Below are 25,966 nucleotides of genomic sequence, written 5' to 3'. Positions count from 1 at the left end.
CGCTGTTGCAGAGTGTACAATTTGTTAACAAGTCATTTAATGTGACAGGACACTTGAAGTCAACATTTAATTAGAATAAGTGAGAAAAATCTACAGTACTTCAATAATGGTATTTTATTAAAGAGTGTGTGGCAGCCGGATGTTCTCAAAATACAGCCCTTACCCTTTGTTTTTGTGTGATTGCACTTCTTTGACTACACACTGATTAGCTCCAGTGACTCCTGTTTTTTAAATCTGTTTCAATTCAGACACCTAAGGAGTATGAGAGGGAGTACAGCAAAGAGCTTCAGCAGAAAGGTGTGGAGGCCAGTAAGTTCCATGGCTTTGCCTACGATGGGATATGGGTCATTGCCAAAACTTTGACTCGGGTGATGGAACTGCTACGGACAAAGCAACGGCAGAACATCTACCACAACTTCACCGTGGATGACCGTGAAGTCGGAAAGACGGTGCTGGATGTCATGAACGAGACAAACTTCTACGGTGTTACGGTACGCTATGGAGAAGCTTGCCATTTCTTTTTTTTATTATCTGGCAACATTTTGTGAATGTATGGCACAGTATGAAGTGTTGAAAGGTAAACAGCGTTTTTTTTTTTCAGTTGTCTTACTTTCATATTGCACATGGATCCATCAGCATTGCATGCTTATAATGTTGACATACTGTATGTGAACACAAAGACACTTTCATAATGTAATTTTACATCTACTGAACATGTAACAAAAGGCTTTTTTTAACATTGATGAAGTATACATGTACAGTATACATTAATACACTGCATACTGTACATATACAGACAAGTATGGTTTAAAGCAATGATGAAAACACTGGTTAAGGCTGATTAATAGGTGTATTTTGGGGATAATTAAGATGTCTTGCTATGAGTGTTTATGTTCGTAAAACACTGTGTATTAAGTGAAATATATAAAATGTTTGTGTGGGTTAGGCAAATGTCAAACAACACATAGAGTCATTAATTACTGCCCTGTAAAGCTGGAAGCATGTTTGCAGAGAAGGTTACTTAGCCATCCTTGTCTCTGTATGAAGCCTAAAGTGCTTCCGACTCACTCCAATGCATTCAAGATTGATCCTGGTAGCTATGCTAGCTTCAAGCTTTGTGTGTGTGTCTGTGTGTGTGTGTGCGTGCGCCTGTGTGTCTGTGTATGTGCCTGTGTGTGTGTATGTGTGTGTGTGTATGTGTGTGTGTTTGTGTGTGTGTGTGTGTGCGTGTGTGTGTGTGTGTGTGTGTGTGTGTGTCTCTGCGTGTGTGTTCATGTGCTCACTCTCATTGTCTGTTGAGCTGTTAGAGGATATCTCCTGTTTCCCTGTAAAGGCCACTCCATTATTAGATGATGCCACGCTGCTCTTAGCCTAAACTGCCAGTGGGCATGGGCCCTGCAGTGCAGCAAGACGTTACTCATATCATATTCATAACTGTGTGTACAAATAAAAGCAAGCGTGGATAAAAAAAATAGCTATACTGAAAATAAAACACACAGTTTCTGAAAATCTTAAGTATTCTTCTTATAAACTGTCACCAAATCTGGGAGATTAAATCCAATCAGATAAAAGAATGAGACAGTAAAATTGAGATATATATTATTGTACTGTTTAGATGGTTACAGAACGATAAAGAGAGAAAATAGTCTTGAAGAATATCACAGGCTGCTGACTTTTATTGTTATGAGCCCCTTTGGGGGCCAATGTCCCAGGGGGCATGTGTATTTTTTGCACTATACCAGTCCTTTGAGTCATTATTCCTTATCCCTGTAGCCTCACCCCTCACCTCTTTCAGTACAAACCCACTCTGGGCTGCTGATCAGAAGCAGGCAGACACCGAGCCTTTCCTCAGAGACTCAGAGAAGCAAAGCAGTGCAGGAATATTGATAACAACAGTAATACTGCCTTCACTTTTTACCCCAGGCATACTGCACAGATGAAGAAGTGCTGTTAGGTTGTTTGACTAGACTGCCAATCTCATTCTCCCCTTTTATAACTGAATTGATCTTATTGATCTTTGATCTTACATACTTAACCTTCAGTGGTGAAAAAAGAATGCAAATCCTTCATTTAAAATACTCAAGCAGAAGTCTTGAAGGATAAGCTCAAGTACTTTTGTGCATTGTATATTCTTTAAATATAATTAGTTGCTTCTGATCCATTATTGAGTAAATCAACTTCGAATTATTAATAATGAATTATTAATGAGAGTGATCTAGTAAATTATGACGAAAACATATATCCACTTCATTATAAGGTTTTAGGTGGTCTACAGTTTTTATATTACAATGTGATTATTTTGTAAAAGATTCAGTTGTGAATCTGCCAATGATACATTAGTGTGCATGCTGTAAACAAATATGATCTTTAAAGATGATGTTGCACATTAATTTGTATCAAAAGATTTGATTAAGCTATTATAGTTTTTTTAAGGGTGAAATAAAATCAGAAGTGTTCTGTCGATAGCACAGACTTATCAGTCACATATACGGGAAACTAATTTCCCTTATGCACTGCATACATCTCTGAATTCAGCCATATGAAGCAGCTATTACACAAAACCCAATTTGCTTTTGAATTGCAATAACTTCTATTGGGTTTTCAATAAAATTAATCCATGTGTAAGCACCAGTGAAGTGGTGAATTCTGGCTGTTTACCTTTGGTTGAAATATTACATATGCATAAGTGCTTGATCGTATGGGATCGTAGACAGCCTTCTGTCTTTCCTTTGTGTTTGCTGTGTACATCTCTCTCATGGGACCACACAATGTTGCTTCTCAGCTGATCTCAGTCCTGCTGCTGAACCAGTAGCGGTGGCAGCTGCCTGAGGGCTCCACAGTATTGACCTGGCCGCTGTCAGGGCCACAGTGAAGAAGGCTGACATTAGCTGGGAGAGACTTCCAGACCATAGAGAGTGCAGATAGCTGCTACAACAGTATGATGCATGCTAGAAATCACCAGAGAGGGTTGAATGGGAAGTGAGACAACAGGTAGTAATTGAGATATAAAAAGTGTGTGGCTTTAGATGTGTTCCACAGTTTGCTCATCTGGGGTCAGTGGTCATCTTTTTGTTGTTGTTGTTGTTATCAGTGTGTTTCTGGGCAATGAGTGTTAGCACAGCTTGACATTCATCTCAAACAGAAACACAGGTGAGACAGAGGGTTATGAGCATCTGTTTTTCTCTGTTAATGTGAATCTAAATATATATGAGCACATGTGTGTGTGTGCAACACAGTTACATCCACAACAACTGTGTTCCCACCTTGAACTCTGAAACCCCCCAGAGGATGTCTCACCTGGAGCCCACAGACCGACATCTCATTTGACCCCAGTGCTCCTGTAACTGACAGTATTTTCATTTCCACAGACAAAGTTACACTGTCTACACTGTCTCACCTTAGAAACACACACACACACCTAGACACAGTGATTACTCCATCAGCCACCCTTGTGACATAGGTCTGAACATCCTTTGAATACTAGACAAGGGACACCTGTCTGGGTCAGTATGCCCCGCTGAGGTTGCCTTAACCACGCAGGAGTATAATGCTCTGTGGAAAAAGGTTTTGCTTTTTTTTTTTTTTTTTCAAATGAGGTAAATAATTTAATCTTAGCAGAGTCAGTACCTCTGCATATTCTCCAAACTGTACATACATTTGAGAGAGAAAAAAAAGAAGGGCTGTTAAAATAACTGCACGGTATTTCAGTAAGGTTTGTGATGGGTCCACTTTTGCTGATGTGAAGGGCAATTATGGTGGCAGTGCTAATGCACAGCAGGACCATGATATGATAGTGTAGCTACTCTAAGCTGGATCCATGCACCGAGAGTCATTACAGGTTTAAGTCAACCCACATAGTTTGACCCGGTTTATACAGCACAGTTATTTGAATGTGATACCTAATGAGCTGAACCGAGGTGCACTGCACTGTCCTACTTACACTTAAGGCATAATTACACAGCATATTGAAAGAAAGAGCTGTGTGTTAAGAAAGGAACTTGTTAGCATCAGCAAGTCAGATTGACATGGTGGTGTGAAATTGGTAGCAGAGGATCCAACGTATATCACCAAGGTAAATGCAGCACTGGAGACTCTTGTGTCCCAGGAGGAGCTCGCACACATATGTCATTAGAGATACATGCACGTACATAAGCATATGAAGTGCATACACGTAGATCATAGCCGCCCATGCACGCACACACTCATACAGATATCAAAGATGCCACACAAAGCTTGGGATTCAAACAGAGGGGTGGGACCTGCTCTGCTACTTCAAAGCTTGCCATCTTTTTGAGGCAAAATTGGCTCTCCAGCTTCCTTCCTCATATTTCCCCCTGAGCTGTCTTTTAATCAGCCAATGCAAATGCTCTGTCTCGCTCTCTCTTGCCCTCTATTGCTCTTTCTCTCTCTCTCACTCTCTTTCTGTTTGTCTCTCACCTGTTTTGTTAGCCAGCCACTAATATGTAAACCCAGTTAAATGTGTAATTAAGGAGCCCTGTAAGCAGATGGTGGGCTGAATTAATTGAACAATCTTGGTAGATGAAGAAGTAGAGCGAGATAAAGAGAATGAAGGAAAAAAACAAAAGATAATCGAAATAAATGAGAGACGTTAAACTAATAGTAGCCAAAATGTATCTGGATATGGTTTACAATATTTCCGTTTGTAATTTCTTTCATCATTTTAGGTAGTGTAGGTTGTTTCACCAATAAACAGAATATTTAGAAATAAAACAAAGAATTAAATCTCAGAAATATTCACTAACCACTAAACATGCAGGCAAATTAGTCTCACTTAAAGAATTGCTTTTTAAATGCTGGCTGAGCCCAGATTTGTAACAATACTACAGTAAGTGGCTAAACACTGTTAAGTCAGGCAGCCTTTCTGACCTGATACTGTTCCAAGGATATTAGCAAATGAATTGGCCAAAAGATAATTTTGTTTACCTCTATAAACAGATCAATTTTGGCCACTTCTAATCAAATGAGATGCAGTATGCAGCAGGCGAGACTCTGCCCTTTGCCTGCCAATGCTCCAGTATCAGCAAAGCACTGTGCATAAATTTTCTTGGACTAAGCTTTAAATTTTTCCACACTCAAATTTACTTTAATGCTTATGCTGCATTTACTTCAGCAGGCAATGTGTTTATAACTTGTTTTCAGTGCCATATTGAAGATGCACATTTTTTGCTCTTCCTTATTTTCAGGGACAAGTCATGTTTCGGAACGGAGAGAGGATGGGCACGATAAAATTCAACCAGTTTCAAGGTATGTGTAACACCACTACTGACATTACTCACCTTCTCACAACAACTCCCAACAATCCACACTTGCTTTTGACCAAATTCCACTGAGCTGCAGTTAGAATTATTGCCATAGTTTGTTGAATACCAGTTATTCACATCTATGTTCAGTAAAACCTTCAGTAACTGTTTCAGAAAATGTGCAGCATTACCACAACCTTTTGAAAAGCCACTTACAATTTTTCTCAAGTCAGGAGGCTGCCACAGTTGATATACTGGCACCTATAATGGATCCTGACCAAGAGGACTGAGGAAAAGCTTTCAGCAGAGTCGTATTCTCAGGAATGAGAAGCCAAGTAGATTTCACACTTATAAAGTTAGATAAATGTCTAAAGTCGTAAGTTGTTTTTCTGGAGAGGATTATTTGCACAAATGCACAAAAACATAAACATGATCATTTAAACTATTTGTCTGTTTTTCTCCTGAACAGTAAAGTCTCCAAGGGCCATTGTAATTTTACTGTGCTTGATCTCTTTTCTACTGATATGATGTATATTAACCCCCCACCACTTCCACCCCACCCTATTGGTGTATTTGTGGTCTATTCACTGTAATTTTAAATGAATGATATTGCCATTTACAGTGCCAATCAATCTGTGCTCAATAAATTGCTTAAAAAGCAAAAACTGAAATCTTTAACTTGACAGCAATTACAGCATTGATTCTTTTTGTGTAGGTCTTGACAGACTTTGCACAATTTAGTCAGTTTATCACATTCTTCCTGAAGGATCCTCTCAGTGTATGAACAATAAATGTTTGTAGGTCTAAGCATCCCTCAGTACCCTCTGTCCTCATCCTGAGGTTGTCTTTGAGCCTGCAGTGCCTGCCGAGTGGCAGAATAACCCAGAGATTGCATCTCAATGCAGGGGATTCCCAGCTCCCAGGCTCCCCATACTGTATGGAGCACCATGCATGGTGCTGTTCAGTCCTCTCTGCTTAACTATCTTATCTTCCTCACTGCAGAGGGCTTGATCCCTCTGGCTGCTTACATCAGAATCTGTGGGTGAGTGTGTGTATGTGTGTGTTTTCTGTCTGAGAGCGTAAGAGAGCAGCAGTGTGTGTGTGTGTGTGTGTGTGTGTGTGTGTGTGTGTGCGCTCAAGAACATGCTCTAGCTGTTGGTTACTGACCCAAGTAAGGGGTTTGTATGTTTTCAGTATGTTGCCCAGACTCAGTGGGTTTGACAAATTTATCTAAGACAAAAATAAAAACCAAGTGCTTTTCAGAACATGTACTGGTTTTATATGTCTTTATCTTTATGTTTTAACTTGTAACCACAGAATGTTCACATGCTATGGAAGTAGGACACAGCAACTGTGAGACAGATGGCAGAGCCAACTTAAATATTCTTGGGTCCAGCCAACACGGGAGGAGCATGGGCCTGATGGGGTGGCAGGTCTAAATTAGGGTTTGGCAGCACCAGATGAGCAAGAAGGAGAAGTAATATCTGAACTATTACTGAAATGCAACATGTTATGGCCTGATCTTTAGAAATTCTTGAGAGAATTTATTTGAAAATGCCTTACCCTGAATCATAGCCACACAACTTATTTGTAACACACCAATTCCCCTATTTCTTTGTCTGCCTTTCTTTTTTTCCGTAACCTTCATACCTCATACTTTCATCCTTGTGTCTTCCTGGGTCTCCATCACACACTTTCCTCAACTAAATCTATCCCTAAGGTGTATGTTACAGCTGCCTCTCAGTGTCTACCTCTAGCGATATCATAGTCCCCATCTCTCCTTAACCTTCACTCTATCACTTCTTCCTCACTTGTCAAGGATCGTGAATTTATCACCCTTTTGACACACCAAGAGCCCGAGCTGGATAGAGTGGAGACGGGGGCAACCCCAAACTGAATATTTCAAAAGGCAGTGATCCTCAACATGACCCTATCATCTGTCCTCAGCCTCTGATCCTCCATTTTAAACTGTCAGGTGTTCTTAGTCAGGGGCCTCAATGGCTTATTCCCACTGTCTCTCTCTTGGGGATAAGATATTGCTCTCTACCAGAGGTCTTGATCGCAGTTGCAGTTCCACTGGGTACAGATTTAAATCAACTCACTACCAGGCAATGTAGAAAAGACAACATGGCCTTTGTCATTGTGTAAGGAGAAGATAGGTCCAATATTAGATATCTTGGTATGGTGAAGTTTTGATGTGTTTCTTTATCAGCACAATAGAGGGTGTAGGTGAAAGGCTGTGATTTTTTTTTTAGATCTGCAGAGATCTACAGCAGTTATGTATTAATTTCCTGCTTTTCTATCATCGTCTGCAGGAATTTGATCCCGCCTCACTGCTGTCAGTTTAGCTCGACATAATAGTCTTCTCAAGTCCTTTCAACTTAATTAGCTCACTGGAATATCATTAAAATGTACTACCATTGTTTTTAAAAGAAGCAGCATTTTATTCTTGTTAGGCTTTCATAGATCAGACAAAAAAAAAAAAAAAAAAAGCAAAAAAAATGACAGTGGCCAGATTGTGTTGACTCAGCACTGTAAAACAATTGCACTCCCAGTGGGTTCTAGCAATCACCACTTTCATATTTGAGTTTTCAAATCAGCGTGAGGCTCTGCTCAAACAGGGCCAAGTCATCTGTGCTTGATTTGCAGGTGCTGCAGTTAAAAAAATGAGAATTTCATTTATGAATTATAAATTATGTCAAACACAAAAATCCAGATTTAAAGTATTTTACATAATATGTCATGTCAGGAGTCTTATTTAAGTTCAATCCATCTTAATACTAATTAAGAAAATTATATTATTATATAATTATAATTATATATTATATATACCATTGTATTTACAGTTGTTTGAAGTGACTAATTCAATTTTTAAAAAAAGATAAAGATGTGATTTCATGAGCTGAGCAAGAGGTTGCGTTTTGCCAGCCTCCTGCAGCCACTGATGTTCCCTACTGGGACACAGTACAGGAACAGTACAATCCCTTCTGCTGTTGTGATCCCTACCAAGAGCATGGTCCAGGGAAACACAGTCAGTGCTTCTCATTCAGTACTGAATAGTTTGAGAAATATAAAACCTGTTTATGTATGCACATCAAATTTACTGTACTGATATGTTCATGTATGGTCTAACATTTTCAACATTTGCTTTGATGCCAGAATCGAAGATCAAATGAGGTGATTCACTGAAAGGAGAAGAAAGTGGAAAACGGTGCTCTGTGATGCTGTAAAAGCTGATGTTATCTGTCATTTTCATAGTCGAGGACAATAATACAGAGCAGTTTAGCGGGCCTATCAGAGTGATAACAGGAAGAAGCATAGGGAGATTTGTGCATGCACATCAGTAGAAATTGCAGGTTGTTTGTACCAAAAAAGAATCAGAATAATCCATCCTCTCTTGCCATCCCCTGCTTCTCTTCTCCCTGGTGTACACTCTTAAGTGAGTAATCTTTATAAGTGACGGAGAGTAAATGCCCAGGTTTCTCTAATAAGGTCATGCTTCCTCCAATATCACACCTGAGAGACTCATTGTTATTTCTAAAAGAGAAAACTCTAAATTCTGAAATTGCTGTGTTTGGGCAGAACTTTGAAATGACTGGGTTTTTACAGACCAGGGATTGCAGAAATTTACATTTCCTTGACTGTATTTGGAAATGTCAATCTATATTGCAATATAAATACAAAACCAGATTGTATTTTTTATTGTTTCCTCTTGGTTGAATATCCCTCTGGGGATTGGAAGTCTGCCCTTTGCTACATTTGAGTAGGTTGATGTCTCAGCTGTCATCTGGTGTCAGTGGTATCTGTTTTTTTATTGCCCTTTAGGTTTTTCTTGAGGTAAAATAAACTGATAGTAGAGACATAAAAGTACATCTGAACACTACCAGTAGAGAATCTTAAAAGGAAAGTGCATTAAAACCCTCTCTTATGGATATTTTGTTATATTACTAATGGGCTTTGGAGGATCTCCCTGTGATTTTAACTTCTCTGTGAGGTTGTATCCCTATGCCAGACTGTATAGCTTAAAGCAGAACCATTCTTCATTGTGTCCAATTACTGTTTGAATTAGATTTACTTGTTCACTCAAAGTAGCATCTGTTACATTTTCTCCAAATTAGGATCACTGAAGCTACATTTTATAAACCCAGCAATCTGCTTTGTATCTGTGATCTGTTATTCCATCACTTGATGAATTAAGTTGGCTACCTGGAATATTTCACAAAACCAAGCCAGAAATGTCCGAAACTGGGATAACCATTTAACTAACCAGTTGGGCTGGTTACATATGATCATGTTGTATATAATGTCATTTTTATCGTACATGCAGCATCGCTCAGGTGGTTGGTCCACCACTTTGATCCAGACTGAAATATTTCAGCATCTACTGCCACAACATCATCCATGCTTATTAAAAATAAACATTGATACAACATTGTTGTATACAACAACATGGGTTATACTAAATATTTTTGTGTTTGTTTCAAGATGAAGAGAAATAGCGTCCCAAAAAATGGAATTAGTCAAATAATGTGCTTTGTGGCAAAACACCTGCAACAATGACAGTTGTACTTTGTGTTTAGTGCTAATTATTAAATGTTAGCATGCTACAGAACTGAAATGAACTGAAATGATGATGATGATCATTTTGCATGTTAGCATTTTGCACTGCTTTGTTTTCCAGATCGTAGCTGTAGCCTGTTATGTGTTGTTTAAAACTATTATACACAGTAAATTTAACAGATTTTTGGAAGGGAAAAAACTGATGAGAGAAAGAAAGCAATGGTTTAACTGCTATACATGTATAATGTTTGTTTTTTAAACAGAGGGCCGGGAAGTGAAGGTGGGAGAATACAATGCAATTGCTGATGTGCTTGACCTTATCAACAACTCCATACGTTTCCAAGGTAAGAAGAAAGATAAATATGTGTTTATGTGCCTGCATTTATGTTGTTACTGTGTAAACACTAACTGAGATGTGAAAGTCGCTCAAGAAGAGAAAGATGCCCGTCACTTACCGCCTCAGCACGCTCTTCGCTCATTCACTGATTCACTGCACACATACATTCTCAGATATACTGAGACTCTACCACATCTCAGTATAGAGACAAACCGTTCCCGTTTACCACTCTAAGCTGTCCTCTCTCAGCTAAATTATTTAGCAGTCCATTTTTCACCCCTCCTGGTTTGCTTATGTTGACATACTTTGTTCGATCCGCCTGGCTTTTCTTCCCTTCTCCACCCTCCCACTCTATCTCCATATTCTCTAGCCCTGCCCCACATACATTCTAGGACAGTACCATCTGAAATGCTTGTTTCCACCTCTCTGACCACAGTAAGTGGAGATGTGTAAGATGATGCCATTGCAATCGATTGGCACACTGACGGGAGAAAAATAGAGCAAAGGATAAGAGAGTGCAGGGTCTAACCACAATAACTTGACTGTGGCGCATAGAGATACATGCTCTCAGGTAGAGGAAGACCAGGAAATGGGTCTCAAATGACTGGATGTCTGCTGCAGTGTCACAGTTTTGTAGTTGAAAAGAAAATGATTTGAGGGAAGCAGGTCTTAAGTTGTCAAAGTGAAAAGAGAAACCTCACAATAGAAAGTGAAAAAGTCAAACCACAGTCAGACAGGAAACTATGCCATAAAAAATTGCATTCGATTTTGTATTATGTTGTAGGCTCACTTTTGTGAGATTGTCTTCAAAGAAATGATTTTTTGGCATGACACTTCTTCTTCTTCTTAGGTGTCGAGCCTCCCAAGGATCGAACATTTGTGCGTCTGCAGCGCCGCCACATCAATGTGCCTCTCTACAGCATCCTGTCCACGATTACTATACTGGGCATGCTTATGGCCGGGGCCTTCTTATTCTTTAACATCAAGAACCGCAACCACAGGTCAGCATCCAGCATTGGGGAAACACTTTGAGAGTAAAGCAGGGGATGAAAAGGATGAAGGCTGTCTGTTGATGGTGAGGCAGATAAAGGCAGAATAAAGAGACAAATGAAAGAAAGATGGAAGGAATGATGGGAGATTAGACAGTATGGAGATGAAAGAATGATGAGGCATGATAATGCTGATTAACCTTTAACCAGCAGTTACATTATGATTTCACATTTCACTATACAAGGATGTTTTATAGCATACTGTATACATATATATATATATATATATATATATATATGTATATATGTATAATATTTTGGACTGATGAGTTCTGTTTAAATCTGTCTATCTATCATCTTGTATCTATCTATGCTTATATTAATAATCTAATCATCTGTTCTCCTCTAGACTAATCAAGATGTCAAGTCCTTACATGAACAACTTGATCATCCTTGGAGGCATGCTCTCTTACGCCTCTATCTTCCTGTTTGGTCTGGATGGAGGTTTCGTCTCTGAGAAGGAGTTTGAGACGCTCTGCACTGTGAGTTTCCTCAACACTTTTCACTAATACATAAAATCATTTTCTTACTTTACGAGCTAAAACATGGAGAATACTATTGAAACACTAATCATATGAACTATGTGACCAGTAAGTGAAAGCTGCTTGCATCTCTGGTTCTCAAGCTAGCACAAAGCACATTAAGTGTCTCCCTCAGGTGGCATAATTGTGTGACTGTGTAGATGCTGGATTAATTAAAGAGTTTTGATTACAGTGATAACTGGTTTCCACTGAGATACCACCCTCTTATACAGAGTCTCACACACACATGCACTAATGTCAGGCAGAGCACATCTCGAGCTGCCACCACCTGGCTGGAGCTCTGCTGCCGAGTCAAAACAGAGCTTGTCAGGAAAGAAGCACAGAGGTTGATCCATTCACCACCAATCAATATGTGCTGGTCTCCTTGAGAATAGATGGTGTAATTGTTTTTTGCTGCTTCTATACCCAGCAGTCTGTCCCTACTGCTGTTTAGATATAGTAGAGTTGCATGTGAAAAAGTATTGAATGTGTGACTGACATAGAGACACATACAAACATATCAACAAAAATGCGACACATGCCGCGGTCGAACACAGTGTACAGAAGCACACAAGCTTGCACACATGCAGACTATGTAATGTAGTTATCTTAGATTCTCAGCTTTTAAAACACATCAGTGGGATCCTTTTTGCCCAGGCAGTGAAAATGCTCTACTTTGTTCCTCATTAAGATGAAATGATCTCAGGAGTGTGACAGCATTCTCCCAGTGTTCATCAAAAATAAACCTGCCAGCTTCTTATTTTGACATTGTGTCACAATGCTATTTTGAATGACCTTTTTGAGAAAAATACTGATCTCTGTCAGATCAGTTGTTGTTTTCAGGCTCTTCAGCCAGTTTAAGAAATGCGACAAATGTGTGTGTTCCCCTTATTCAGGTTCGGACATGGATTCTCATTGTTGGATACACAACAGCTTTTGGTGCCATGTTTGCCAAGACCTGGAGGGTGCACGCTATCTTCAAAAATGTGAAGATGAAGAAGAAGGTATAGAAAAATGCTGTATATTTTAACATAAATATAAGAGAGGAACTCAGAATAATTAAAAAGTGATTACCAGGCTTACAGATTTTTAAAAGGTATTGTAGAAATTACTTTTTATTGATACATTAGATTGTTCAAATTACAACACACGTCGCAAAGACTGGTGCTTTGCATGTCTCCTTGACAAATGTGCTTTGTTATTTATACCAAATTACAGGCGGCTATCCTCGTGGATGGTCATTATACTGTAGGAGCAGGCTGTATGATCCTTCCTGGTTAACTCTGGTTCTAAACCGTTAATTTCTTAGACACTCCATGTGAATAAGTTAGATACAGTAGGAGAACTACAGTACAACTTTATATAACCATGAGCTTCTCCATTGAAACATGCCGAGCTAATAGTCCTATAGTCCAACACTGATGTGTGGGTGCTTGTATTCAGACTTTTCAACAAACACTCTGAATGACTGGCAGCCCCTGGAACCTGCTTTGAGAACCTTCTGTTGTAAAAAATAAATAAATATAAATGGCTTTTTAAACACATGATTCAATCTGATTCTCTGGCTTAGTTATATAAAGTGGTGATGAATTCACCATGCTTTGCCTTTTTTTGTATTTATAGATCTTGCTCTCCCCCTCTCAGATGTCTCTCTCTCTCTCTTTCTTTCACTCTCTCTGTGTCACCCTCTTGCATTTTGGAGGAAGTGTGGGTGGCCTGCCAGAGAGTGAGTGGGAAGAGAGAAAGGATATAAAGATGGATCAAAGAGTCTGAGCGGTTGGAGGGGATGTAGGGAAGTAGTGGCAGAAGGGAGGGTGGAGAGACAGAGGGAGGAAGTCAAAGCCGGCTAAAGAAAGGGACAACTCAAACAATGGGCACAAATGATAAAAAAAATAGGTCGGAAAACTGAAAAGAAAAGCTTAAAAAAGGATGAATGACAAAGACCCACAACTCAACTCTGCTTTTGCTTGAGTGTCCATTGCACTTTTGTGGTCAGGTCAAAACAAAATCACTGCCATCATATTTGTCAGCTGTTTCCAACTGAATGACAATGCATCTAGCTTTTTGTAATTTTTTTAATCCATTGTATTTTCAGACTAAACCTTTGAAGAAACCAAAACTGATTCCATTTCTGAGCGCAGTGGCTTTGCCCTGACCCTTCAAAGCAAATTATCTTTGCTCAGTTCCCCCTCTTTCACCCTCTTTCCCTTGCTAACGGAGACAAAACAAATGTTTCTTCACAAGCACCATTCACCCCTTCGCATACTTCAGTCCTTAAACCACAAGATGTGTTCTGTTGGTTCAGGGCCTGGGTCTGTGTGTAGGACACACACTCTTCACACTTCCTCCGCACTGATTGAGTGCAGGTGCCTTGGCTTCAGTGGAGTGACAGTTGCTTTTCCTTCCCTGACATCTCCGCCAATTGCTGTCAGGGGAAGGACAAAGTGTTAGCTGCAGTTTTCTCAAACTGTAGGACTGGAAGTGCATTTTTCACTCCTCACCCCAACCTCTCCTCCATCTCTTCTCCCATACACCGAGAGTCCACATATTGTAAATCAGGAGTGAGTTCAATAAGGATTCCACTTGGTGAGCGGCAGCCAGCACTCCTTCACTTCTTAAAGAGCTCAGTGTTGGAGACAGCATGTGGCGGGTGGGGGCCTGTCAATCAATGTCCTCTACTCCAAATATACACAAACACACACCACAGACACACATAAACATAAATATACCACCTACACAAGCCCCCAGGGCCCTATAGCAGCTATTGGTCAGTCTACCTCTCTTGGTAATTGGTAATTTACCAAGTCCTCCTTAGTGTCATATTGCTGAATATGCTCACACACATAGACACAGGGCAAAGCTGAACAAACATTTGTAAAAATCTGAAAATATCTTCTGAAATGTTAAGCTACTTTCTGTATCTTCATAAACGAGTAGTATACAGTCTTTACAGTGCCCTCTGGTTACCCAGGCTACAGCATGTAAACATAAATCATGTCTAGTTACTGTTTTTTTTTTTTAGCTTTTTAAATCTCACTCTCAGCAGATAGAGTTTAGGTGGTGCTTAGAAATGTTGATTTCTATTAATATCATCAGTCGTGTTATGGCCATGTGCGCATGAAATACTTTTTTAAATTAACCTGATCTCAGTCAGATTCATCAAGAGAAACACAGACACTAAAATCCAACTGATATGTCCCAGTGCCAATAATAATAGGGGAAAGAAAATAGTAGCTAACACTTCAGGTAATTTAGAGTCATTACATAGTTTGTCTAGCAGACACAGTTGGCAGAGTAACATACTGTATCACAGTTGAGCAGATGGTGGTGTAGAGCTTTTTTTGTAATTTTTCCTAAAATATCACACGTCACATATCTTTGTTACAAGTATTTACTTGTTAGAATCATGCATTATTAATTTCATCAGCTTGATTTTTACCTCAGTCTTGTTCTTATAATGTTGAGGTAATTTATTTTTAATCATTGTCCATCTTGGCGTAAAAAATAGATTTTTTCGTTGAGTTGAAAACATTCATTTGACCTGCTCTGCTTCGCTACCCTGATGTAAAGCTTAGTGGTGTTTTAACAAGAAACATTTGTTGCCTTGCCAAAATGTCCTCAAAGCCGACACCATCAAACGACACATGATCAAAAATAAAAAAACAATCCCTTCGTGCGTCTCATCCTGAGCCCACCGGTGGATGGAGACCTGTGCAAGACCAATGTGCTGCATTTGGGATATGCAATACTCTCCATGCACATCCCAGCCTGTGATCCCTGACCTTTCCTCTGATCTTTGGTTACAGAGAGTCAAACGCTATTATAAATAAAGATCACAAAGAGGTCATGGCTTTCATCCCTCTAAAGTTCATGGTACAAAAGAGGAGCTTTAGTGTTCGAGAATGTAGGCTCTTGTTAGTTGGATCTTTTTCACGTTCTCTGGCCAAAAGGTAGTAAAATAGTAGCTTGATGTTAGTAGTACTGACAAAACTCTGGTTCTAAACCAGCATTGACAAAACTGAATGTCTGCCAGTCCTGGCCCAATGGATTACATGTTGCTAAATATACTTAACGATACATGAACCACAGTGTGAAGAATCCTGAATTCTGAACCAGGACTAGGTATTTTGGACTCGCAGTTTGGCTGGTTTCCTGTCCTAGTAGGTGGTTTATTACAGTTAAATGCATTGTAATCAGTCCCTGATTAGATGTTAGAATGAAACCAGCAGGGGTCTGGGTACTGTGATGGGATGAGAATCACTTGGTTCACATAATTACAGTGGACAATAAGAGATGTTGTTTAAAATGGCTGTACAGACACACATACAATTACATAACATTAGCAGGTGTGGACCATTGGGCTAACACAAGTATTTCATTTTCTTTTCTCACACCAGATCATAAAGGACCAGAAATTGTTGATTATCGTTGGCGGGATGCTGCTAATCGACTTATGCATCCTCATTTGCTGGCAGATTGTGGACCCACTTAGGAGGACCGTGGAAGAATACAGCTTGGAGGTCAGTGTGCATTCTAATTTTTTTTTTTTTTTTTTTTGCATGTACTTGCTCTTGATAATGGTTTTGTTTTTGTTGATATAACATGGTTTGACTCAGCTGGGAAGATTCCAGTGACACAGATTCTCTGCTAAAATGCCTGTATATTTGGAGTTGAAGCAAACAAAATGTCAGCCTTGGGCTGTAGCACGAGCATCTTTGTTGTTCTTGGTATTTTTGGGTCAGGATGTGAGCCATGCCTCCTGTGCTCATCCCTTGGCCGGACATTTGCCAGCTTCGATGTGAGACATTGGCAAGGCCCATTGGAAAACAGGCATTTGGCATCACTTTCTCTTTGCTGGAGAGGTGGTGTAATGTAGAATAGTAATGAACTCTGCTTTGCTCTGATTGATTTGAGAAGAAATTACAGATTTGGGATTAGTCTAGTTGTGCCCAAATGGCTAAAATGAACATACTGTAGCTCTGGCATTAAAGGTTGATGATCTGTGCGGTGTGTTTTCGGTTAGGTAATATTAGCACATAACTATCAGTTGTATGAAGGGAATGCATGGTGTGAATTACCAAGGCACAGCTGCATACTTATTTTCTCAGAAAATGTAGTCACTTTGGTTAACAAGGCACATTGCGCTTTTAGTTTTTCTAATATTCCTGTAATGTGAGATATGCAGCATGATTTTACTGTTTGGTGCATCTGTGTTTCTTTACATTCCTTCTAAATGTTAGTGGGTTAAATGCATGAGTCAGGAAGATCTCGAGCTACAGTATATACCATATATTAAAATAAATAAAATAGCTTTGAGCCTTTTCTTTTTGTTGTATTTTTGAGAATGTCTGCTCATGGCATTAAATGGATGGCTCTTTGTTCCACCGGTTAAACATGAGAGGCTGTGGAACACATTCATTCCTCAATTTATTAACTTGTTACACAGAAAGACGGGCTTGCAGTATTGCAAACCCAGTGTGATGGTAAAAAGGAGCTATAGAGCTGGTGCACCGAGGCATACAAATCGGATGGGTCTTGTATTTGTGTGTGATACTAAACTGTTAGTAATGATGTACACTGCAGCTGTGGTTGTTAAATCTGAATATATCAAGGTACTTCTGTCCAGTCTCTGTGAAACATAAAATGGCTAGTGAGGCAAGGATTCAAGAGAAGACTGACAATAATATGTTGTCTAAAGTAATTTCACATTAAGGCTCCTGGTAGGTTTGTTGAAGCAATAATAGCATTATTGGAAAATCTATTTTTCATTTCTCAATATTATTCCCTGTATGTGCTAACAAATAACTCAATGAAACAAGAGAGATTATGTTTATTTTTCTTTCTTGGCTAATAACTGATGAGCTAAAGCAGTTATTCTGCTGCAATCTAGATTAAATCATCCGTCTTTGAAGATCATGGACAATGGACACCACTAAGTGACGATTTTCCCTAATGAGTTTTTTCAGGTCCCTTATACTTCTGTATGTAGTCCACAGATACCTGCCTCCCAAGAGCTATAACTTCTCTTAAATTGGCAGTATTGGTTGACTCCTCAACCTTTCACTAAACACAGGTTATCAGTAGGTCAGTGCAGTGAAAGGCGGGGGGGTAATAGTGGTTATTTATGGAGACTTCTCTTGATCGTATTGAATGAAGGTTGTTTGATGGAAGCGATGTCTGGCACCTATTTTGACTTTTTCATACATTCAACAAAATCTATTATTATTAATATATCTTTATGCTGCACACTGAAGGTATACTTAGCACTCTTGTACAACTCTAGACACAGCCACATTTCCATTATATATTACATATTTAAACCTGCCTAAAAGGTGTAGTAAAGCCTTCCTTAACATATTCATTTGTGAATGTTGCCAGTGTGTGCAGTCAGGTCCTCATGGAGTAGTCTTGTACTCTGAGCCCCTGGCCAGAGGAGTATTGTGAATATTTTAACCACTCAGTGTAGGAGTCTGTTTCCCCCTGGGGTTGTCGATCTGCATGCCTGGGCTGAGGCTGAGGCTCCACATGCCTGCCCAGCCTGCCAGATTTCCAGCACCAGCAGCAGTGGACCCTTGAGGCTCAGCTGCGGGAGAGGCAGCCTGGAGCTTTTCTGCGCCCAGGGGCTCCAGGCCTGTCAGGTGGGACCAGAAACCAGAAGGCAACCCAAATACCCAGAAAGGGATTAAGGAGGAGGAGGGAGGCTAGGGAAAAACGATAACATATTATAGACAAACACTGTGATTATGGTAATAAGCAATGTTAGGAATTTAAAAGAGAAACAACACTACCAGAGATAGAGGAGAATTATTTTGTTTTCAGATGGTGAATTTTATTTACATCAGACCAGAGACCCTTCCTCCGCATTCTCTAAGAGACATTTAACCATCTTCTGGTGAACTCTAAACAAAGCAAGCTTCTGTCACTCAAGAAAGAATCCGGGTAGTTCCAAAATTCTTCCATTTCAACAGAGAGCTAAAACCAGTTTTTATCCTGACATGGAGTGTGAGCTGTGTGTGCCATCCTAGTTATTAAATGTGGCATTTGATCTTTTTAAAAAAAAGTTGTACAACACAGCGAGAGTGCAAAAAGTCAATGGATCCGAATAGTTTCTAAAGTCACTGCTTTTAATAATCTTTCCACTAGCTGTAACAACATGCCTTCTCCGCAACAGCTGGTTTGTTTCTTTTTTTTTTTTTTTTCTATTAACACAGTGCTATTTTTGTCAAAAACCCACTTAAACGGAATGTGGGTGATTTGGTGAGGGCTATGGGGGAGTGGGACCATAGAGGGCGGGTTATGGAGCCAGAGAGAGCTCTGACTGACATTTGGAGAAGTACCACTAGTTTACCTGGTTTCCAGTGGGCTTACAGAGCTTCACAGAGCTGTAACTACCTGCTGTACCTATGCAGCTGTACTGCAAGCAGCTTATACATGTATTTACAGTATGCCATGCATGGTCATAGGTAAGGAGTACATCTTAGTATTGTAAGTGGCTAATTGGCTATATTTGAGATTGTGGTTAAAATAATCTTGTTCATGTTGTACAGTGCAGTTAGATTTACCCTGTGGAAACAAAGACAGAACTTTGTATCCTTGTATCCTTTATCTGCATTAGCAACATGATGAAACTGAAGAAGCTGACAGTAGACCCTGTGGAATGCTTCAATATGCATGACAGATTTAATACCCTCCAAAATCAAAGTAAATAAAAGCCAGGGATCATATAGGGAGTTACAGTAAGTCTTTGTGTCTCTAAAATGAGAGGAGTGACCTCTGAGTCGTATTTTAGGGCTGTTCTTCAAGCCTGCAGTTTTAATTACAGTATGGAGATCTGCCTTTACCAGAAATGACTTATGACCTTGGCATTGCCAACCTCCTTAAAACAAGCCTGGTCTGTGATCTGCACTTCAGTGTGTGTCTGTCTTAAATTCAATAAAAATGTTGATAAGATTGTAATTGCAGCTCGCACTTTCTCTGATCCTTTACAGTGGTATGACCCCTAAATCCTATAACAACACAGGGAATATTCTGCATATCAGGGTCTTTTTTTTTCCATCAGAGCTTGCTGAGAGCAGGAATAACTGTTGTTGGGAATGTCCTGGGAATGGTGATGGAGACTGCAGTGTGCAATTAGATCATTTTGTGGCTCGTTAATAATTGAGCTTTTGTTAATGGCGTGGATGTTTCAGCAGCAGTGCAGACTGAGGGTTGCCATCAGATTAAGCCCCACAGTACTGGCACATCACATGTTGCAGTACCTGTACAGCATGTGGGTACTGACACTTGAGTATGTAGTTGATTAATTTTTGGTTTATTTTGCGTACCTGTGTGTGTGCATATGACCTTGTATGTTTGTTTCAGCCTGTATATCTACATATGGGTGGAATGTATGTTTTCATTCATGCATGGAAGTGTTTTTTGTAGATATGCCTGTGTATTGACGGACGCTTTAACGTCCTTTCTTGCTGCCCTGGGTATCGTCTCCTGCATAATGAAGGACAAACTGTCGAGAAAGCGTGATTAGCATTCTGGTGGATCCTGCCGCAGACCCCTCTACTCTAGTTTCTCCTCTTGTCTCCGCTTTCTTCCCCTCCCTCCTCTGTCGTTTTCCCAGCTTGGAAGCTGCTGCAAGCATCGCCAGGCAGGGGAGCAGGCTGCAAAAGAATATTGCAGTGTGGCATCACCATGGTAACGGCCATGGTTTCTGACATTCATAACACAGAGAGCAGCACTGTTGATTCAAAAAAACAAAAAATAGCAGGTTAGGGCACCCTCTTCAGCATGGTGACACATGCTGAGAAGATTTTATACATCCGTAGAGAGATCCATGCACAGATAGATAAAACAGTGGTTGATCAGAGGAGCAGGAAAGGTTTATATGCACATGCCCACTCATGTGTGATTATTTCCATGCAGAGCTTTAGGAGCACTCAAAGAGATTCCCTCTGCTTCCCTGCCTCTGCCACCCCTACCTGTACACAGTAGAACAAGGACAGAGAGAGAGAGAGAGCGAGGGAGAGAGGGAGAGAGAGAGGGAGAGGGGGGTGGAGAGAAGGAGGGGGAGTTTTATCTCAATGCTTTGACAATGCACTCATCTGTTCCCAATATCATATCGCTCCAATAGCAAACCAACATATGACTCACTACTAGAGTTTATTGCTGAAATATTCTTTTATATGAGATGATGAGATGGTGGAAAAATTGTGGTGATTAGCTTGAATGTGGGCCATCACTATCAGCTGTGGAGACCCCTCTCCCTGGAACAAGCAAAAAGTGGGGGGATGAGATGCAGCACTAAACTGACTTTATAGACATATTGTGTTTAAATGTAAGGTAACCAATTTTAACTTAGACCAGTAAACGCATCTCTAGAGCCGTGCTTAGACTGCATTGCTACTCGTCTTGCTGATAGGCTGTGAAACACCATCTGTCAAAATATTTACATGCACATGGTTATTAAGAAGGGGGATGTATCATTGTAAACTATGAAGCTGGGAGGTTTTGAACATTTCTGCACTGTTGTAATTTCTATTAATTATCACATTAGGCCAGGTTGACAGGAAACACCTGTTATCAATTGATCTTTACGCCACTTTGGATTAGTCCCTCTACACGGATGTGGCAAGTTTGTCTTTACTGTCTGTGCCACAACTCCCAGTCATCTGTTTAATTATCTCCTGTTAAATCTATTCCCAAATACTTATGTCTTTTGGCAATGTTGCATAATATGAATTCTATGTGCTGTGTGTACTGGCTTTCAGTTTTGGTATTATTGCAGTAAAATGCATCTCAGATCCCCTTTCTAGGTGATTTAACAATGAAACTGTGTCTTCCTATTAGAATATTTATGCATTTAAGTTCAATTTGCCTATAGCTTGAAAATACTTGAGAGTTGATTAACTATAGTTAAGCTTCAATGTAAGGCATACATTTCATTCACCTGTTGTTTCTGTCCAGCTTTTTTTCACTTCTCTCACAGACCTGCTAACACACCTTCTCCTCTTCCCACCTACATGAGGTTTTCTCACATTAATTCTGTTTTTTTTCCCTCAACATGTCTATTTTCTTTAGAACTGTCTCTCTCTTCCTCTTTACCTTTGTCATCTATTATTTTACCACTGTCGTCCCTGCCTACCTCTTTTCTATTTGCAGACCCCTTCTATTTTCAATACCTCCTGTTCCCATCTTGCACCATACCTCTCAAGCTTCTCCTCATTTGGACACTCCTACCCCATGGGAGTGCAATGAAAAGCAGAGAAAATCGAAAAACAAGATTGTGACAGCAGTACCAGTGAACAAGACTCAGACTGACCTGAAACACTCCCCCTTCTTTCTTCTATTTTTTTCTTGTCCTCTGTCCACCTCTCGTTCTCTCTTTCTCTCTTTACTTTACTTTACTTTACTTTACTTTACTTTACTTTACTTTACTTCTTTTTCCTCTTAATTCACCATAACCTGCTATCTCAGTTTTCCAATTTAGTATTACCTCTTCAAAGGGATGGACAGACATCTGGCCATGTCCCCAATTCTAGGCAGGACTGACTGTTGGGAGGGCTAGTTGGGGAAAGTGGCAAGTGTGGCCAGAGGGTGTGAGACTTGTGCCAGCAGAGTTCCTCCAGCAAGACAGATGACGAGTGTGGCTGACAGTGACGGTGCTGATCCTTTGAGATTTTGTGTTGTTTGAGGTCTAAAAGGCAGCATGCATAAACACGCCTGAGGTCTTATTAAATGTTTTTGAATTTTTATCACAGTGTTTATTTACTATGCCATACTGCAGTCCATGTTACTGTTCATACCGTAGTTTTTGATTAATAAAAAAAAAAAGAATTCTTACTTCGTACTCTGTCTTTCAGGCAGCCGCTGGTTTCAGTTGATTTCAGTTCAGTAATAAAATCATCAGATCGATAATCCATCAGCGTTGTGAAGATTGTGTCACCACTGCAGTCAAAACAATTTGGGGGGGAAATGTCTTTTCTTGTGAGTGTGTTATAGGAAGCCAAACAATAATATTTTTTAGTAGCCTACATGAAGTAACTAGATAGTGTGTGTATGCAGTACTTGCTCAGCCATTCTCCTTCAACACAGCTCATCAGTGGAATATCTTAGATATTGGTATTTCCTGTATGCAGCAGTATGGAGGAAGTTTAAAAACAACATGTGATTGTAACTCCACTAATATGGTAATAGCCTAATTTTATAATTGCAAATGATTTTTGAGCTGAAATCAGTGGTCGTCTCATTGTACAATAAAAAATAGTAGAATAAAAAAAATAAACAAGTTTTGATGTGAATATGTACTTTATAGTGGTCTGCACTAAAAATGTCAAATCACAGTGCTGTTATACACCCACACACTGTATATACACACAAACCTCCCCAGTGTTGGTCCTGCCCCTCCTCCTGCACTCTCACACAGGTTCTCCACTACAGTCCCAGTTAACTGTTGATTGTGTGAATGCCATCTGAAGGGCACAATCCTGTTTTTGCAGTCTGCCCTGCAAAAATAGGCAGAAAAGATAGTCCTGTTTACATTTCATTTCATCCATTCTCAAAATTCATTCCAGTCTCTTTCATTTTATCTCTGAATTAGCCAGGTTAAACAACATCTGAACTGAATTAAGCAGAGATTTATCCAAGAGTAATCATTTTCCAAGAGACACAGACAAAGACAAAGATGTGATATGACATGAACTGAGGTTCATAAAGTATTTATTATGTAGAATGAAGAACAATGTCATCTGCAGTATTATCCATGCAGCACTGACAGTGCTAAGATTGTGTTAAGATAGGCTTTGAGGCTCCTTTGTTAGTGTTGAGTATAGCGCTGGCTGAGATCAATGCCTTTTCAAAGTAAACTGGGTCATTAAGGGATAACCACCACCCACCTAGGCATTTTCTCATCGACCACCTCTGGAGGGAAGAAAGGAGGGAGGAAGAGAACAAAAGGGAAGGGCAGATAGACCTCACACATTCCTGGTAATTTGTATGGCTGCATAAGCGTCTGAGAGCCTGTCTATCCCAAAAGGATGGTTATGCATTGTTATTGTTATAGTAAGGCATTGTTGCTACATGTGTTGCATTATTAGATTAGATCAAGTTCCAGTATTGTGGTGAATGTAAGACATGTGGGCCTACTCTAGGCAACTGCATTTTTAACAACCTATTCTAAGAGGCTAAGTTGTAATGATCATCCAGCTGAAAGGAAATTATTACAACCACCTCAATATTCCAACTTCAGAGAGAGACATGCATACGCTATGAGGCTCCTCCACGGTCCCATTTTCTTGTAACGGTTTCTGCAAGTACAATATTGTGGAGGGATTGGCCATATGTTTGTGCTGGGAACAGAGCAGCATGACGTTAGCCAGTTATTTTGAAGTCCTCAAAGGTATCCAAAGTAGGTGTGTCATAGCTTTTACCTTGGGGATACCCGCTTCTGTTTATAGCCTTTACATATCCCAGCCAGCACAAGGAGTCACGACATAACTCCACCTGGACCGGACAAAAACATCAACCTACATGAATAAAGAGAGCCACAATTTGAACGGATGATAATGGAAGCTGAATATATTTCTACATGTACTTTTTGTAATCAGCTATGTGAAAAATGCAACACATAAAGAACCAAACCAGAGGAAAAGAAATTACATGAGAAAAACCAAACTTTCAAAATAACAGCATGTCAGCATTGTACAGTGGTCATTATATATTTGTACTGCAAGAATATGGACGCAGAATCAGCTGATATGCATCAAATGTTATTGTAAATTCAGTAGCATCATAAATCATGTGGCTGAAAGCTTCAGGTAATTAAATGTGTAGGACACAAAGAACGGTAAGACTTGACAACAGTTAAACCAACTAACATAATTTTCTTTATTGATGATATATTCCTAACTATAACAAATCATCTAAAAGAAATTAAAGTAAGGTTTTTGGCACCATCACAGACAACTAAGACAATTTAAAGGTTCAAGGTGTAATATTTAGAGCGATCTACTAGTTTTCATTAGTGTGTAATCACTGAAAAATACCAACTGTTGCATTTTCTTAATCTTAGAATGAACTCTTTAAATGTACATTGGGAGCAGGTCTCCTTTCATAGAGGCAGCCAAGTTGAATCTCCATGTTTCTATAGTATAGTAGCCCAGAAAGGACAAATGTTTCTGCAATCTCACCACTAGATGCTGCTAAATCTTTCTGTTTTACACATTGCACTTTTAAGAGACTAAGTCACATTGCTCTTAAAAGTGCAATGTGTGGCCAATATTCTCACATTATATTGGGAGCCTGCAAAAAGAAGTGATTCAAATTGACCAACAGATATAACTTCTGTTGTAGGTTTAATACAGGTGCCTTTAATGCTACAGACCCTCCTCCACTCTTTCTATAGTCTGCAGTTAGTGGTTTTATGTCTGCAGTGGTTCAACAACTTGTTAAATCTAAAAAGCTGTTTAAAAGTCTAAAAGCATTTTTATGTTTGCTTTGTTTTTGTTTTTTTATTTTGTGTAGATCTCTGCCTCATTGTATTATGGGAGAAAAAGATGAGGGGAACCTGGATATCCAGGCGAGTCAACAGAGGTTTCAGTTTACACAGAATTTCATCATTTTTGTGGAGAATATTTACCCAGTATGTTTTGTCATGCTTTGGCAATACACTGTTATTTGTCTTGTGAGGGACAACAGGGTACGGTATGTGTAAGCTGACAGCGTTATCAGTGAATCATGCGGGAAAGCACTCTAAGGACTGCTTCAGAGGTACAGTGTTTGTTGACACTCTTGCTGGTAAATTGGACATGTGGCTGTGCATGACTGAGCCTGTTCAAGTGAATCTGCTGAAAATGGAATTGGGTGGCAATATGTACCTCCTTTTGCTTTCTCTCCATCTCTGTGCTATGTGATTTTTCTTCTTCCCTCTGCTTTTCTCTTTTCAGCTCTCCATACATCTTTCTTTCTCCCTAACAAAATAAGCAAAAACACATCAAATTACCCCCGACCTCTGCAATCACCCGCACCACTCTTTTGGGCTCCTCTCATTTTTTTCCAAGCCCTTTCCTCCCTGCTCCTCTCCTCCTGCTCCCCCAGACTACAGTTGCTAGGCAACAGCTGATTGAGCATGAGGGGTATGCAACTGACCAATTAGAAGTCTTCCAAATGAAAAGTGGTTCTCGCGGTTACAGCTAAGGCAACTGATAATTTAGGCTACTGTATGTACATGTACATATTTCTGTTTACATG

At 39.7% G+C, this 25,966-nt stretch overlaps 1 protein-coding gene across 1 annotated transcript in view; it reads left to right on the top strand.

The window, feature by feature from the left end:
* Positions 1–25,966, top strand: part of gabbr2 (gamma-aminobutyric acid (GABA) B receptor, 2) — a 142,529-nt gene that overhangs the window by 85,446 nt on the left and 31,117 nt on the right. Inside the window, exons 7-13 of the mRNA XM_026300632.1 lie at positions 249–491; positions 5,205–5,265; positions 10,085–10,165; positions 11,009–11,159; positions 11,557–11,689; positions 12,625–12,732; positions 16,126–16,248. Coding sequence (XP_026156417.1) covers positions 249–491; positions 5,205–5,265; positions 10,085–10,165; positions 11,009–11,159; positions 11,557–11,689; positions 12,625–12,732; positions 16,126–16,248 — 900 coding nt within the window. The remainder of the gene's footprint in view (positions 1–248; positions 492–5,204; positions 5,266–10,084; positions 10,166–11,008; positions 11,160–11,556; positions 11,690–12,624; positions 12,733–16,125; positions 16,249–25,966) is intronic.

Source organism: Mastacembelus armatus, chromosome 11 (assembly GCF_900324485.2).
Source record: "Mastacembelus armatus chromosome 11, fMasArm1.2, whole genome shotgun sequence".
In the NCBI taxonomy this organism is placed as follows: domain Eukaryota; kingdom Metazoa; phylum Chordata; class Actinopteri; order Synbranchiformes; family Mastacembelidae; genus Mastacembelus; species Mastacembelus armatus.
The sequence above is the reverse complement of the archived record's forward strand: the minus strand, read 5'-3'. Positions and strand labels throughout refer to the sequence as shown.